A 17598-nucleotide genomic window follows, 5' to 3' on the forward strand; every position below is an offset into this window, starting at 1 on the left:
GTCTAAATTAAAGAAACCAAACTCTACACCTATCACCATAATGTCTGTGCTTCCATTCGTAGAAAGCTGTGGTGGTAGAATATTGACCAGGTTTTACGATATGATGTCTCTCTCTCTCTCTTTCTTTCTAATCTTTCAAAAGCTGCTGATAAATCATATTTAGCCCTCAAGTTTTCATATGATTTGAATTTAATTTTTAGGTTTTCAATTTCAATAATAAAGTCCTTTGATTTTGTCTAAATTTTAAATTTGTCCATCTATCACTTTAACGTCAAAGTAGTTTGTTTGTCAGGTGTGTCTCATTTAACACTTTAGGGTTCATGTTAGAACCCAATATCAATGTCAATGTCAAAGTTAACAATTTTCTATAAATCCAAAAGATTAGGGTGACGAAGAAGATGGTTTTTATTTTTAGAGTTGAGTCCTTTGTTTTGTTTTGTTTTTTATGAATGACTTGGTGCTTAATGATATAGCATTGATATTAGGTGTTGATATATATGGACGTATCAATTGAGATACACATAGCAGATAAAAAACTTTAACTTTGACAGTAAAGTGATAGAGGGATCAATTTAAAATTTGAGCAAAACCTAAAAACTTTGTTCTTGAAATTGAAAACCGAAGTACAAAATCTAAATCAGATGAAAACCTAAGGACTAAATTTGATTTTTCCCTAAAATTAAATAAGCTTAAACGGATAGAAAGAGATTAATTTGATCATTTAATTTATATTATCTTATCTTTAATAAGTGAGGTCTAATAAGTAAAATTAAAAAGAAATAAGAGATAAATTACCATGTTAAATTATCACTTATCTTATTTCTAAATCTTAAATTAATAGAAATGAATGATGTATAAAAGTAATCTATCTCTCTCTCTCTCTTTATATATATATATATATATATATAAAGACCACAATTCATATCCAACTTATACCTTTTTTTTTTTTTTTTTTTACATGTTCACACAAAAGGAGGTATGAAGGATTCGAATTAGTGACTTTTACTTCATGAGGTGTGATTTCCAGCCGATTGAGCTATCCCTTGAGGACATATCCAACTTATACTTGTAATGTGTGCATTAGTAAACTAGCAACAGATACCCAATAGTCCATTCTATATATATATATATATATATAATTCACAACAAAATATATCATGCAGGTTCCTTATTGCTTCCTTAAGCATTCCTATAGCTCGTTTATTCATATTTTAACACAAATATTTATCTTTTCTATCTTCTCTTTCATCTTTTTGCTTTTTATAAAAAAAAAAAAAAAAAACAAAACAAAAAAAAAAAAAAAAGTGAGAGTAGATAAGAAACTTGTATTATATTTATATATATATATATATATATATATCCAAAAATAAGGAAAATTATTGTTAAATGTATTTTGATAAAAAAAAAAAAAATTGTTTCTTAAATTCAAGAAAAACCAGAATGAAGTCGCTGCTAGTACTCTTAAAGAACACGAGTAAAGCCGTATTATTTTGAGTGCTGGCAATTGTCTCAATTTAAATTATTTTAGTCTTATATTTGATATTCAAAAGACTCCTTAACTTTTTTCAGATTTAGCTAAAATGATGTAAATAATAATAATAATATTTATTTTTTAAAATTTTTATAGGACCTAAGCCAAATCTAACATGTTGTAGTTTTGTGGTTGTAAACATTAATTAGTAATGTATGTTACACAAATTAAGAATCCTATGTAGGAGAATTTGCTAACTAGCTAGCTAGTAACTACAATTCAATTTCTCTCTAAAAAAAAATAAAAAATAAAATAAAATAAAAAAGGCAAGAGAATACAAGTGGCCGGGGGTGAGACAGGGATACGATAGGGTGACAGAAAATTTTCGTTAAAAAAAGATTCGAAATGCAAATAGGTAGCGCAGCATGTGGATGTGGGTAGGAAACACAACAAAGCCTTGGGTTTATCATTTGTCATCTTGTGCACCTAACCACGTCACAGTACATTGTCCTTCTTCTGTCCAATAAAAAACAAAATGTGTGAAACTATTCATATTTGATACTACCCCCTAAATTTTCACCTGCCTCACTTTTATATATATATATATATATATATATATATATATATGTGTGTGTGTGTGAGACTATTCATATTTGATACTACCCCCTAAATTTTCACCTGCCTCACTTATATATATTAAAGACTATTTCTTCGTCAAAAAAAAATTACATTTAATTGTTGATTTTAAAAAAAAATGGAGAAATAGCACGTCTCTAATTGAAATCCTTACCACCAAGGTGATAGTTGAATTGGTAAAGCAGGTGGGAATAGGTTCAATTCCCCCGTCCTTTCTTCTTAGTAGTCACGAGTTAGAATCCGTTTGCAGAGTTGCAGTAGTAGTCCGCGAACCAGATGCTACTAAGAAGGGATTTTACCAACTTGCATTTTGGTGGGGCTGTGATGATGGAATCACCTTCTCAAGTAATAGCTGTGGCTCAAACCGAACATTTTATAATGGATGGGAACCTGTTGGTCACGCCCAAGGAAGAAAATTACACGGGTCGCCCCTTCCCGTCCTTCGGCTCAAAAAAAAAAAAAATATTGAAATCCTTGACTTTAGCAGTTAGCATCTCAATCTTTACTGACCCTATCCACTATTTCATTTTTGTCCTCTATGTTCGGTATTTTTAACGGTTTAGATTTTCTAAAAGAAAGACAGAGAGTATAATTAAATTTAAACTATTGAAAAAATACAAGAAATGTGTTGTAGTTTTTTTTTTTTTTTTTAATATCCTAAAACCACCATTAAATTTGTAATTAATCACTATTAAATTTTCATCAAATTGTAATTTTACAAGACACTTCATTTTTTAAAGAATATAAAAAATAAAAAAATAAAAATCGAGAATATGGTCTCTTTGACTTCTATCGAGTGAGAACCTTATTGGAGTTGTTTTAAATAACATTTAAGACAATCAATATATCATAAAAAGTTATAGGGGTAATTACTTTTTGCCCCCATGAACTACAACGCTTTAGTACTTTCCCCCATGAACTACCAACTATGATACCTTACCCCATCAAACTACCATCTTATGATAAAAAACTACATTCTGTCAGTCAAATGGGTTAAAATTGACGGTCAACGGTCATGTGCAAGTCATGTGCCATTTTGAATATTTTTCTTCCACTTTTGCCTTCACTTCAAACCGAGAAAATGATGCTTATACCCTCCTAAACCCTAATTCAACACATTAAAACAATTTAAAATGAGAGAAAAAGTGGAAGAAAAAAAATGTAAAATGGCACATGACTTGCATATGACCATTGACCATCAATTTTAACCCCTTTGATTGACAAAAGAAAACTTTTTGTCATAAGATGGTAGTTTGATGGGGTCAAGTGTCATAGTTGATAATTCATGAGGACAAAAGGTAATTACCCTAAAGATATATATGCAAATTTAAGATTAGTATTATTATTATTATTATTATAAAATATGCACTTGGTACAAATTTCGAACACTCCAAATATTCATAATTGCATGAATTTGTAAAATTTAGAATCTAAGATTTGAGTTGAGTCTACTTTACTTCCCAACAAATGGAACCTATTATCACTGAAATCAACTTTATCTTCAACTTGTTTTTGTAAAAGCATAACAGTTATCTTTTTTGTTTAAAAATAATTTCCCAAGATATTTTTTTGTCTGATTAATAAAATAATATTAAGCAACAAATTTTATGTAATTTTTCAAATAAATCATATTTGCTGACCAAATTTCTTGGTGCTACAAACTTTTGTGATTGCCAAAACTCGGTAAAAGGCATGCACATGTTAAAATCCATATATATGTATTTGCTATTGGTTTTTGAATATAACAACTAGGATTAATTTTTAATCAGTAAAAAGGAAATTAATTATTAACAACCCAAATATACAATATTATGTCATGAACAACTACCAAAAATAAAAAATAAAATAAAAATTTGAAAAAACAAGACAAACAAACAATAGATATGGAATATTCTTTTTCTCTTTTTTTTTTTTTTTCATTTCAATTTCAGTTTGAAATTTGAAAATCGACTGTCATTTTCATTTTCAAAGAGAAGGAAGGGTCATTATTGTAATTACCAAGCCTTCAGCCATCTACCGCAGTACTAGTGTTACCATATGTATTTGCTCACTCAACTTGGGAAAAATCAAATCCAATCTTAAGATTTTCAGCCATTTTAATTTAGTCTTTTGGGTTTTTTTATTTATTTATTTTGACAATCAAGTTGTTAGATTTTTTTTTTTGTTTGCCACATAGCTCAATTACTTCAAATTACAAATATACCATAAATTAACTTTTAATTTATAATTTAATGTAAGCATGTCATATGACATGTCATACGAGAGTTTCGTGTCTAATGAGATAACCGGCACACCTATTTAAAATAAAACCAAGACTTGACCTAATTGCTAAAATCGAAAACTTTTTTTTTTTGAACGGAAATCTGAGAATTTAATTAATTAAAAATCACGAGCATAAAACTCTTACAGAGTAGAGCAAAAAGCTCTTACAACACAAAGCATAAAATTCTGCAAAAATTATACCACATGCTATGAAGTTACAAAGTCATAGATACAAATAAAAATTCTTACAATCAGGTGCTATTTATGACTTCAATCTTCTGCTAACCCATATACAAATACAGTTAAAGAGCAGATTTGCACTGAGCAAACTAGATCTAAGACATGAGTAGCCAAATTTCCTAACAAAATTTATTTAAACCGGCCGTGAGAGATAACCCCTTATACCTAATTATCCAGGCCATGAGAAATAACCCCTTACACCTAATTATTCCTCCTCACTCATAAGGGCAGATCTAGAGAAAAGAAACATCTTATTTAAATAAATAAATTTAAAAAAAAAAAAAACAAACAAACAACCAGCAAGCAGCAACAGTGGCAAGGATAATATGAACAGTACAACATGGTAGAAGGTGGACGGACGCATAGCAGAGAGACCGAAGTTGTTGATCTGGTTGAAGAACACCTACGAAAAAAAGAAAAAAAAAATAGAAGGAGATGGGAAGGGTAAGAGTGGGGAGTAGAAGGGGAAGGTTGCTCTGTCCTCCGCCTCTCCAAATTGTTTTCTCTAAAATCAAAAACTTAAGTATTTAGTTAAAACCACATCAAAACCAAATTAAGGACTAATAAATAAGCAGTAAAACTTGAGTAATCTCTTAAAAAAAAAAGTTTACGTATGTGCGTCCACGTAGTAGGGACAAGGTGCAACGTATGTGCGTCCACGTGCCACGTTTTGTCCTGTGAACACTTTGGCGTTTGTCGTAAACAACAGTGTCGTGTGTTGGGGAGCCGTACCCATCTCGCATGGGTTGCGCTGTGCAGTGCGTTCTATACCCATGTTGCCTTCACTACGTGTAAAGTAGGTTTTTGATTAGGGCTAAAAAGCGGTAGGAGGTTAGTGAATTTTAAAAGTAGTTACCGTTTAATGAATTTTATTAACCGTCTTTTTATTCCCGGCTATGAGAAGTATGACCTGTTTAATTAAATGAATCGAATTAGGGTTGACTTACATAATCATATACATATGTTTCAACACAACCCAAGCCCGATATGCGACATAAGGGCTGACTATTTTTAATACGACTTACGTACCTATTTTTTTAAATAGGTCGGATTAAGATTAACTTATGCAGCTTTATATTTATGCCTCAACACCATTTGAATTTGACACGAATTACCAGTACCCATATATATATATATATATATATATATATTACCAACCATTTCATTTTATGATGATCGCCCAACTTCTATTTCCATTTTAGAGATTTGTATGTTATGAGAAATTAATATAAAAAGGAAAAAAAACAATTATAAAGTTCTCACAAAAAAAATATATTTACTTACATATATTCTCAAAATATTTAAGAAAAAGAAAAAAGAAAAAACATATTATTAACAGAAAAAGAAGAACATAAAAGGGTTTTTTATGTCAGATAAAATACCATATATATATTGTTGGGTCATGGATCCGCTATTGAAACCCAACGGACACCAGACCCGATCTTGACTAAACGGAATATCCGGCAAGGCCTCGGAGTAGCTTTCCCTGAGAAGGCCTTGTAAACCGACGTGGTCTTGGAGTATGACTCCGAGACTGTTCCTCGGATAGGTATCGGATGTCAGATCCGAGACACCACTCCGAATGCGAATAAATCAAGATACCAAGGGTAAAATTGCCATTGTACAGTTAAAGATATGCAAAGATTCAAACTCATCTTAGTAAACATTATCCTACATTCAAAAGAAGCCTTCTACAAACAATCCCTGTACAAACGGGATAGGAGGCTATTCAAATTCAAAAAGGCAATTCAAACAAAGGCTTTATCACCTTATCCCAAGACTCCTCCCTTATCAGAATAACTGCAAACCAGATATTCAGGGATAGGAGTCCCAAGATATGCGGGAAACAAATTGTACTCCATGCCTATAAATACCGCTCTCGATTTCCATCAAAGGTAAGTGCAATCCTGGCTCTGAAAACTTTGATTGCTTAAACACTCTTTCCTCAGTTTCTAACTTAAGCATCGGAGCTCCCCCGCTGGGACACCACCGGGGGCTCTAATCCTATTTGTTCTCTTCTGTGTGTAGTCTGAAATATCCCCGAAGCTGACCGTACCACCTGAAGGCGTGCCACGTCACCATCCCGGAAAACTGTGCATCAACAGTTTGGCGCCGTCTGTGGGAATTCTGATTTCTTCAAATTCCATTCATTTGATCAATTTCTACTATTCGGGTATGGTGAATACACGCTCCCAATCCGTGCGATAGCCCGACGTACTTCCTGGGGCTACTGGAGCTCCTCTTGAGTTAGCAAATTTCATGAAGCAGATGACTGAATCCATGAAGGCTTTGCAGAAGCAGAACAAAGACCTCGCCACAAGGCTCACGATTGCCGAAGGCCAAAACAGCCGAAGGGATCAAGAGCGGGAGGAAAGAAGGACAAAGAGGCAAAAAGAGAGGCGCGAGAGGGAAAGATGCGCCGAGATCCATAGGGGAAAGAGACCCCAAGGTTTTGATGATGAGGATGACGCAAGTTCAGCTCAAGCTAGCCATCACAATACTATCCAGAATGAAAGAGGTAGCCAACGAACAAACCCCGAAAGGTCTCATCATACTAGATCTCGACGGGAACAATCTGTCCGCCAGGAGGACCGCTATACTGAAGGGTATAACGAGAGCAACATTAATGCTGACGTGCAGGAGCTTAAGAAGAAATGTGAGGAAATGGCTTGTCAAATAGTTGATGGTGGAGATCAATCCAATGCAGGGGAACTCATGGAAAACACAAATCTTCCCTTCACCCCTCGAGTCCTGAATTTTCCTCTCCCCGATAAATTCAAAATGCCCGAAGTTAATCTCTATGATGGCACCCAGGATCCAACGGACCACATGGAAAGTCTTCGTGCACATTTCATCCTTCATGGGACCCCAGACGCAATTTCATGTAGGGTTTTTCCCCTAACTTTAGCTGGAGTAGCTAAGGATTGGTTCGGCAAACTTCCGGCCAATTCAATAGATGATTTCAAGACTCTCAGGCGCCTCTTCTTGAGTCAGTTTCTGGCCACCCGGAAGAGGAAGAGGAATCCCGCTTATTTGCTGTCCCTTGTTTAGGGAAAGGAGGAGTCGTTGAAAGAATTCATGCTCAGATTCAACCAGGAGAAGTTGACGATTGAAAATCCGAATGAGCAGACAGTACTTGATGCTTTGATGCACGGGGTAAGGGCCGAAGGACCATTGATGGCCGAGCTGTCAAAAAGTACTAAGTTAGTGACTTTCAGTCAGTTCATAAAAAAGGCTAATGAGTACATTAATCAAGAAGAAACCATCAAGGCTCTTATGAAGAACCAGAAGGAAGAGATCGAAGCCAAGAGTGGTTTGGGGAAGGCAGCACCGGCTAATGTTGGAAAGAAGGAAGAGAAGAATATGAAGAAGTCGAAGAAGGTGGTCACATCATTCCCAAGGATGGACCCTCGAAAATTGCAAAGCACGAAGTTCACTCCACTGAATACTAGCATGACTGAGGTATTCATGGAGATAAGGAGGGACCCGGCCTTCAAATGGCCAAGCAAGCTGAAAGGCGACCCAAAAAGACGTGATCCTCAGAAATATTGCGAGTACCATCGCGACCATGGTCATATGACCGAGGAGTGCATAACCTTGAGGAAGGAGTTTGAGAATCACATTAGAAATGGGAAGTTGGTGAAATTCCTAGCAGGCGAGAGGAATCCACGAAGGCATGAAGAGCCTGAGTTACTAGAGGGAAACCGAGAAGCTCCCAGAAACTGAGAAGAGAGGCCGAGAGAAGATCGGTATGTTGAACCGATGCACGATCAGCAAGTGGGACCGAGACGGGATCGGGAAGTCCGTCAACCTCGCTTTTAGGACATTGTAAGGGAGATCCACACCATTTCGAGGGGACTGGCAGGTGGAGGAGTTTCTCGTTCATCTAGAAAAGCCTACGCGAGGAAGGCAAAGGCTGATGATGAAGTACTGTCGATAGGAAGACCTTCAAAAGTAGCAAAGAAAGAAGTGATGGCTATATCCTTCTCTGAAGAGGACGCTAGGGGGGTAATCTTCCCCCATGATGATGCATTAGTAGTTACTTTAACGGTTGCCAACCATAAAATTCACCGAGTTTTGGTAACAATGGTAGTTCGGCGAATATTTTGTACTGGCCGGTCTTCAAACAAATGGGCATTGACCGAGACAGGATACAACCGTTTGATTCCCCATTAGTAGGGTTTGCTGGGGAACAAGTCCGCCTGATGGGACTCATCTCCCTCCCGGTTACAATGGGGACAACTCCTAGGCAGTCCACAACTATGGTGGACTTCTTGGTGATCGACCGACCATCAACATATAATGTGATTATTGGTCGACCGTCCCTCAATAAGTTGAAGGCCGTGACCTCAACTTACCATTTGATGATGAAATTTCCTACTGAGGTAGGAGTCGGAGAGTTGCGAGAAGATCAAGCTGCAGCAAGAAAATGTTATAACATTTCCCTCAAAAAGTCAGAACCTGCTTCTTTGATGGTCGGCGTAGTGGGTAGCCGAACTAAAGATCCCCTAAAAGGGGAACCTGCTGAGCTTTTGGAAGACGTGAAGCTGGAAGAAGGAAAGGTGGTAAGGGTAGGAACACAGCTCGCCTCGGCAATCCAAGACTCTCTCGTAACCTTTCTCCGAGAAAATATAGAGGTGTTTGCGTGGACTCACGAAGATATGCCGGGGATCAGCCCCGATGACATCCTCCACCAACTCAACGTGGACCCAAGTATGAAGCCAATAAGGCAGAAGAGAAGGAAGTTTGCTCCCGGGCGGAATATGGCTATCGCCGAGGAAGTAGAAAAATTGCTAAAAGCTCGGTTTATAGAGGAGGCATATTATCCCGATTGGTTGGCTAACGTGGTGCTGGTCAAAAAATCCAATGGGAAATTGCGAATGTGTGTAGATTTTACAGACCTCAACAAGGCATACCCAAAGCACAGCTTTCCTTTGCCACGCATTGATGCATTGGTAGACTCAACAGCTAGATATGGCCTATTAAGTTTTATGGATGCTTTTTCCAGCTACAACCAGATTTATATGCACCCAGAAGACCGAGAAAAGACCTCATTTATCACTGAACGAGGCCTGTACTACTACAAGGTTATGCCTTTCGGCCTGAAGAATGCGGGAGCAACCTATCAGAGGCTGGTCAATAAGATGGTCCGAGACCAAATCGGCCGTAATATGGAAGTATATGTTGACGACATGTTGGTGAAAAGCTTGTTACAAGAAGATCATGTAGAAGACCTGCAGGAGACGTTCAGAACTCTGAAGAAGTATGGGATGAGATTGAATCCCGCGAAGTGTGTGTTTGGAGTGGCCTCGGGCAAATTTCTCGGCTATATGGTGTCAAACCGAAGAATAGAAGCTAATCCCGAGAAGATCCCAGCAGTTTTGGATATGCAACCACCTAAAAATACAAAGCAACTTCAGCAATTGACGGGAAGAATTGCGGCATTAAATCGGTTCATCTCTCGATCGACTGACAAATGCCTACCATTCTTCAAGATCCTAAGGAAGGCATTTGAGTGGTCTACAGAATGCGAGGAAGCTTTTGAACAACTGAAGAAGTACCTGACAAGTGCACCTTTGTTAAGCAGAACTGTTCCAAGAGAGGCATTGTATCTATACTTGGTTCTCTCCTCAACAGCTGTTAGTGCTGCCCTTGTCCGAGAGGAAGACGGGGTTCAGAAACCAGTTTATTTTGTCAGCAGAGCATTGAGGGGAGCAGAAGAGAGATACCCTCAAATGGAAAAGTTAGCATTTGCCCTAACTATTGCTTCTAGGAAGCTAAGCCCGTATTTCCAAGCTCATACTATACGAGTCTTGACCGAGTATCCATTGAAGAAAATACTCAGAAAGTTAGATCTGCCTGGCCGACTAGCTAACTGGGCAATCGAACTCGGAGAATTTGATATTGAATTCCTACCAAGAAATGCTATCAAGGGATAGGTGTTGGCCGATTTCTTGGCAGAATTCACCAACCTGCCTGTGACCCAAGAATGGCAAAAAGACGAGATGTGGGTAGTCTACGTAGATGGATCCTCTACAAGGAAGAACGGTGGAGCCGGTGTTGTATTAATCACACCAGATGGAGAAGAATTATGCAGTTCCCTGAAATTGGAATTCAAAACCACCAATAACGAGGCCGAGTATGAAGTAGTTTTAGCAGGACTTGGTTTAGCCCGAGAGCTGGGAGCCGAGTTCGTTGAACTACGAAGCGACTCACAGGTGATCGTTGGGCATATCCAAGGAGAGTTTGAAGCCAGAGGAAGGAAAATGAAGCAATATTTGTCAAAAGTACAGACGTTACAAAATGCATTCAAGAAATTCTGTATTATAAAGATCCCAAGGGAAGAGAATGAAAGAGCTGACCAATTAGCCCGAATGGCGTCGGCAACAACTAGCAACACTGAAGAGCCAATTCAGACCTTAGCAAGACCTGCCGTAACCGATACGGTCTCGGTCTCGGTTACCGAAACCGTACCAGAATGGCAGAGGAGCATAAGGGAGTATTTGGAACAAGGAGTTCTCCTGTTAGATAAGAAATCAGCAACGCAAGTCAGAACCAGAGCTGCCAGATTCACCATCATTAATGGGACTCTCTACTAACGAGGCTTCATGCTACCACTACTCAAGTGTATTTCCAAGGAAGAAGGTGATTATGTCCTTAGCGAGATTCATGAAAGAATCTGCGGCAACCACTCGGGAGCAAGAATATTGGCACATAAAGCAATCAAGATCGGTTTTTACTGGCCGAATATGACTCGGGACTCGGTATAGATAGTCAGGAATTGTGACAAATGCCAACGCTTCGCCAACATTGCAAAGCAACCCCCAGAAGATCTGAGTTCAATCTCTTCGCCATGGCCTTTCTCACAATGGGAGGTGGATATAGCAGGACCACTACCTCGTGGAAAGGGGGGGTGTTTGGTTCGCGGTTGTAGCAATGGATTATTTCACCAAATGGGCAGAAGTAGAGGCCCTAGTGAATATTACAACCAAAAGCATTGAACGGTTCTTGTGGAAGAACGTCGTATGCCGCTATGGTATTCCACATGCTTTTATAACTGATAATGGAAAGCAATTTGACTGCGAGTCATTCCGAGAATGGTGTGCAAAACTTCATATAAGAAACTACTACTCCTCCCCAGCTCATCCCCAGGCGAACGGGCAAGTAGAAGCCACCAACAAGACAATTTTAAAAATTCTGAAGAAGAAACTCGGAGATCGGAAGGGAGATTGGGCAGATGATCTTCCAGAAGTTTTGTGGGCATATCGAACAACCAAAAGAGTACCTACTGAGGAAACCCCGTATGCCTTGGCTTTCAAGACTGAGGCAGTCATACCAGCCGAGATAGGTTCAGGAAGTTACCGAGTCGAGTCCTTTCATTCCGAGACGAATGACGAAGGGCTCAAACTACACTTGGACCTGCTACAAGAGAAACGTGACTAGGCCCAAGTAACCATGTCAACGTACCAGGAGAAAGTGGCTCGGTATTTTAATAAAAGGGTCAAGCACAGAAGCTTCAAGATCGGGGACCTGGTTTTACGCAAGACCACCATTGCTACCAAAGACCCTGCGGAAGGAAAATTAGCTCCAAACTGGGAAGGACCCAACAAGGTTGTTGAGTGTAGAAGGGCAGGAGCTTACTACCTTGAGAACATGGAAGGAAAAGCACTCCCCTGGCCGTGGAATGCCGAGCACCTCAAAAAGTACTTTGTCTAGCTTATTTTAGTAAGGTGATTCAAGTTAATTGTCATTTCATTCGTATTTTCCCTGTAATTTCATTACATTTTAAATGAAAGAATCTCCTGAAGTTTCAATCACCTTTTAAACATTTCAAAGCAAAGTAAATTAAAACTACCCTCAGGGTAAACGATTGAAAGATCATCAAAAAAAAAAAAAAATTGATAACTTTCCTGAGACAAAACCTGTAAAGGACGTAAAACCTTTAAAAAAAAAAAAAAAAAAAAAAAAAAAAAAAAAAAAAAAAGGTGTGTCCAAAGAAGGTTAAAACTTGCAACCTGTAAAGGACGTAAAACCTTCAAACAAGGTGTGTCCAAAGAAGGCTAAACTAATGACTTGTAAAGAACGTAAAACCCTAAAAGGGTGTGTTCAAAGAAAGTCAAACGAGTAGCCTGTCAAGAGCAGAAATCCTTAAAAAGAGGTGTGCTCGAAAAAGGTTAAATAAACTTCAGAAAAAGTAATTTATCAAGAGCATGTTCAAAAAGTATTGCTAAATTATTCCCAAAAATAAATATAAAACACTTCATTAAAGTCGCAAGTTGTCATTTACAAAAGAACCAAATGTACTAACTACTTTATTACAAGCAAATGAAATTTTAGCCCTCTTTGGGGTGTATAGATGGAGCCTTAGAAGCAGATGGAGTCTCGGCACCATGACCAGAGGCAGTCTTTTCATCACCTGAGGACTCCTCAGAACCCGAAAACGACTGATGAGCAAATCTATTGATCCCCTCAGCATCAGGCATCAAATCCGACCCGAGACTGATAAGCTGTTTCAAATCCTTATCGGAAACAGGAATGGTTTCAGGTTTGACCGTATCAAGGTCGAGGGTGCGAGTAGGGTCCTTGGCCCAAGACCGAAAGGTCTCAAATCCGAGAATTATCCCATCGGCCCAGGCACTATCCCGAGTCCAGGAAGCATACGATAGTTGTTCCAAGTAGTTAGAGGACTGGGCCTCAGCCTCTTTAAGTCGTAACTTCGTCTCTTCAAGCTTTCCTCGGAAGAATTTAAGTCGCTCCTCAGCAACAGCCTGACCTTTGGTAACTTCTTAAATTCTCGTATTTTGGCTGGCAGCCTCCGCTTGAGAAGCTTTTAACTGCTCTAGGACCTACCTATGCTTTTCCTCAAGTTGATACAGGTCCTCCTTCATGATGGAATGATCTTCTTGAAGCTTTGAATGATCGGCACGGAGGGTCTGCAACTCGGAAGATAGAGCTAAGATCCTAGACTCGGCTTGTTCAAACTAGTCTGAGCCGTCAACTGCTGTTGGCCAAGAAGGAGCAGTTCTTTGTCTTACTGGGCCAGCGTATCCCTCAGCTTAGCATTTTCAGCCTCAGAAGCTGCGAGCTTGCTTCGAAGGCTCTCGGATTCTGAGGCGGACTCCTGGAGAAACTTCCTTAAGTAGCAGTATGAAACTACTGACTTCATAACTCCCTGCAATACATAAACTTAATCAAGCGGAAAATGACTAAAGCAAAAAGAAAGCTTTATGAAGAGTAGCACTTACACACAATTGATTGAATAACATTGACTCTGCCATACCCCTAGTAGAGATATCTCGTTCGCCCGTTAAGCTCTCTTGGGGAACCAGCTCTATCAAAGCTTGAAATGGGTTCCCCAACAATTGCCCACCAAGCCGAGACAGGGGTTCTCCCCCAGTCCATTCTACATTCCGAGGCTTCACCAGGGAATAGCCTGAGGCCTTGGAACAAGCACCAACCTCGGCCTCAGAAGTCGGTGTCGGAGCCCAAGACAAAGCCTCTAGAGCAGAAGCCGGGACCTGAGTTTGCTCCTCGGCTATCGGGGACATCATCCGAGGCCTCACTTCTTCCTCAGCATGTGGTCAATTCTCTTCCGCATCCATCCCTATAGAGCTATCCGAAAACGGATCAACTAAAAGGTGTTGAATGTTGGAACCCAAATGGACCGGTGACACCGACTCCACAGGAATAGCGGTAGTAGCAGCAGCTCCAGGGGGATTTAAGGGGGTTGCCACCAAAGGAGTGGCTGCAATTGGATGGTTAGCAAGAGATCGGCAAAAAGGGATTTCCCCTTTTCGGTCTTGACAACAGGGCCTTTGCCCTTCATTAGCCTTTTTTTCTTCATCGGAGGAGCTTCGCGTTCCTCGGGCTTGTCCACCAAGTGTAGGGTTTTTTTTACCCTAGACTCATCTATCTTCTTTTTGCCCTTGTCAAGTATAGGCTTTCGAGGGGTGGCGCCTCGAGTATTGGCCGCCGGAGCGCCCAAATAAACAGCAGGACGTGATGGCCTCTTCCGAGACTCACCTATGTCTTCTCTGTTGGTATAAAGACAGGGGTTCAATGCATTAGTAGTAACCAAGTGCTTGAAGGTCATGGCAGACTCATTATTCTGAACCCAGGATAGAACCTTGTTGACTCAGACTGTCTCCTCCTCTGACAAACACCAACTCTTGTGAAGGCCCAAATTGGGGGTAGTCGTCTCCCGAGGCACTCGAGGCCCCTCCGCCTTCTATCCAGGAGCAAATTCCCATTGCCCCTGAGCAAAGAAATATTTGTTTTTCCAGTTATGGTTACTGGTGAAGGTCTTATCCATATAGAAAATTTTTCCCCGTCTCGATTGGAAACTGTAAAGTCCATCGCTGTTGGGGTTCTTCTGGAGTCGGTATACCCAGAGAAACTCCGAAACTGTCAAATTCTTTCATTCTCCAAGGGCCATGGGCCAAACAACCGCACAGGCGAAAAACATCCTCTAGCCATTAGTAACCAACTGATGGGGAGACAGATTCAAGCGGCTAAGGAGCTCGCGAACAATTTTGGGAAAAAGGAGCTTGAGGCCTGCCCAAAACATTTCTTCATAAACACAGACCTCATGGCTCCCAGCATCCACGACATCTCCTTTCTTCTCATCGTCAAAACAAAGTTTCATCGATTTAGGGATGTAACAGTCCAATCTAATTCAACGCTCGTCAGCCGAGGTCAGATCGGGCTTCCACAAGGCTGGGTAGGTCTTACCCAAACCACCATCAGACCCCGAACCTTCTCCTTGAGACATAATCAAAACAGAGTAGAGAAGGAAAAGTAGTGCAGAAAGGAAAACAGATTCGAAAAGAACAAGTGGCACAGAGACTTGGTACGAATTAAAAAGAAACCCTAGAAAGAGAGGTTTTATAAAACAAAGATAAGGGCGTAAAAACCAAAGCTTTCCCCGAGTTCGCACAATAAATGCGGCAGGAAAGGCGCCCCTATAAATTCCACAAAATGGCTGACAGCTGGCAATTGAATAGACGCCTGTCCCAGCACCAACAAGTGGAGCAACCGATACGCCCTCGGTCAGGTCAACCGTCTCGGCAAAATTGGTTTCAAAATTTCCTGCCAAAAATCAAAATTCAAAATTCCCATTTCCAAGGTCTCGGATTTTTTATCAAAGCATAGTTTCAGAACGCTGATCCATTTTTAAGCAAAAATTTCCATGATCTTACAGATCAGAAAATTGGGGGGTAACTGTTGGGTCATGGATCCGCTATTGAAACCCAACGGACTCCAGACCCGATCTTGACTAAACGGAATATCCGGCAAGGCCTCAAAGTAGCTTTCCTCGAGAAGGCCTCATAAACCGACGTGGTCTCGTAGTATGACTTCGAGACTGTTCCTCGGATAGGTATCGGATGTCAGATCCGAGACACCACTCCGAATGCGAATAAATCAAGATACCAAGGGTAAAATTGCCATTGTACAGTTAAGGATATGCAAAGATTCAAACTCATCTCAGTAAACATTATCCTACATTCAAAAGAAGCATTCTACAAACAATCCCTGTACAAACGGGATAGGAGGCTATTCAAATTCAAAAAGGCAATTCAAACAAAGGCTTTATCACCTTATCCCAAGACTCCTCCCTTATCAGAATAACTGCAAACCAAATATTCAGGGATAGGAGTCCCAAGATATGCGGGAAACAAATTGTACTCCATGCCTATAAATACCGCTCTCGATTTCCATCAAAGGTAAGTTCAATCCTGACTCTGAAAACTTTGATTGCTTAAACACTCTTTCCTCAGTTTCTAACTTAGGCATCGGAGCTCCCCCGCCGGGACACCACCGGGGGCTCTAATCCTATTTGTTCTCTTCTGTGTGTAGTCTGAAATATCCCCGAAGCTGACCGTACCACCTGAAGGCGTGCCACGTCACCATCCCAAAAAACTGTGCATCAACATATACAGTGGCAAAATCCATTACATGGATACAAAATTGGTGGCCGCCGGAGTCAGTCCACCTTCAACCACCTACGGTGAGTAACGGAATTGCCCCATGCACATTCCGACGACAACACTCAATAATACAAAACAAAACACTAATTAAACGTAGGATAATAAATATAAAACATGATTACCAACGTTAATTTAAGCTGCTAATAATAATAATAATATAATTATTACATTTTAGTAGGTACTAATAATTAAACTTTACTCCTTGTCTCTCTAAATTTCCAAACATCTTAAGAAAGAGGAGCTCTCTGAGGAGCTCCCTTTCTCCTGCTGCTGAAAGAGAGAACAATGCCGGGGAGGAAGCCGCCTTTCTTCTTCTTCTTCACCACCTCTGGTTGACGTGGAATTACAGAATTACTGGTGGCCTCATTGGAGCATGATGAACCTGATCTGTATTGCAATGGATGGTGATCTTGATCTTCAAGGTTGCCATCATCATCAATGATCTCCGATGACCCATCCATGCGTAATCCCTCAAATTCCGATATTGCAAAATCAGATTCATCATACCGATACAAAATGCCAGATAGATATTCTCCTCGGTACACCATGTGGCCCCTCTACAAAAAAAAAAAAATCAATTTCTGACACTGTTACAATACACGAATTTTTGCTACATCACTAATTACTGATGTGGCATATATTTCTCTGACGTGGCAAAGTTGGCAGGTTAGTAATTAGTGACGTGGCAATATCCACACGTCAATAAATTTTGACCTGCTAGACATTGCTACGTCAATAAATTTTTTAGGATTTTAAAACTTTAAAAATTATATATTTTACTGGCGTATTAAATTTTCACATGTCAATAAAAATTTACGTGGAAAATTACCACGTCAGAAATTTCTGACGTGGCAGTTTTACACGTCAAAAATTACTGACGTGTTTAACTGCCACGTCAATAATTCCTGACATGGTAGTTTAACACGTCAGTAATTACTGATGTGTTTAACTGCCACGTCAATAATTTCTGACATGGTAGTTTAACACGTCAGTAATTATTGA

The 17598-nt window shown here is 39.6% G+C and overlaps 1 protein-coding gene across 1 annotated transcript; it reads right to left on the reverse strand.

Moving 5' to 3' along the window:
• Positions 1-16823: 16823 nt before the first annotated feature.
• Positions 16824-17144, reverse strand: LOC148586904 (uncharacterized). The gene has a single exon (XM_088514388.1). It carries the CDS (start codon positions 17142-17144, stop codon positions 16824-16826), a length of 321 nt encoding a protein of 106 aa, XP_088370514.1.
• Between the last annotated feature and the right edge of the window lie 454 nt (positions 17145-17598).

This window comes from Corylus avellana, chromosome 3 (genome assembly GCF_965113065.1).
Source record: "Corylus avellana chromosome 3, dhCorAvel1.hap1.2, whole genome shotgun sequence".
Taxonomy (NCBI): Eukaryota; Viridiplantae; Streptophyta; class Magnoliopsida; order Fagales; family Betulaceae; genus Corylus; species Corylus avellana.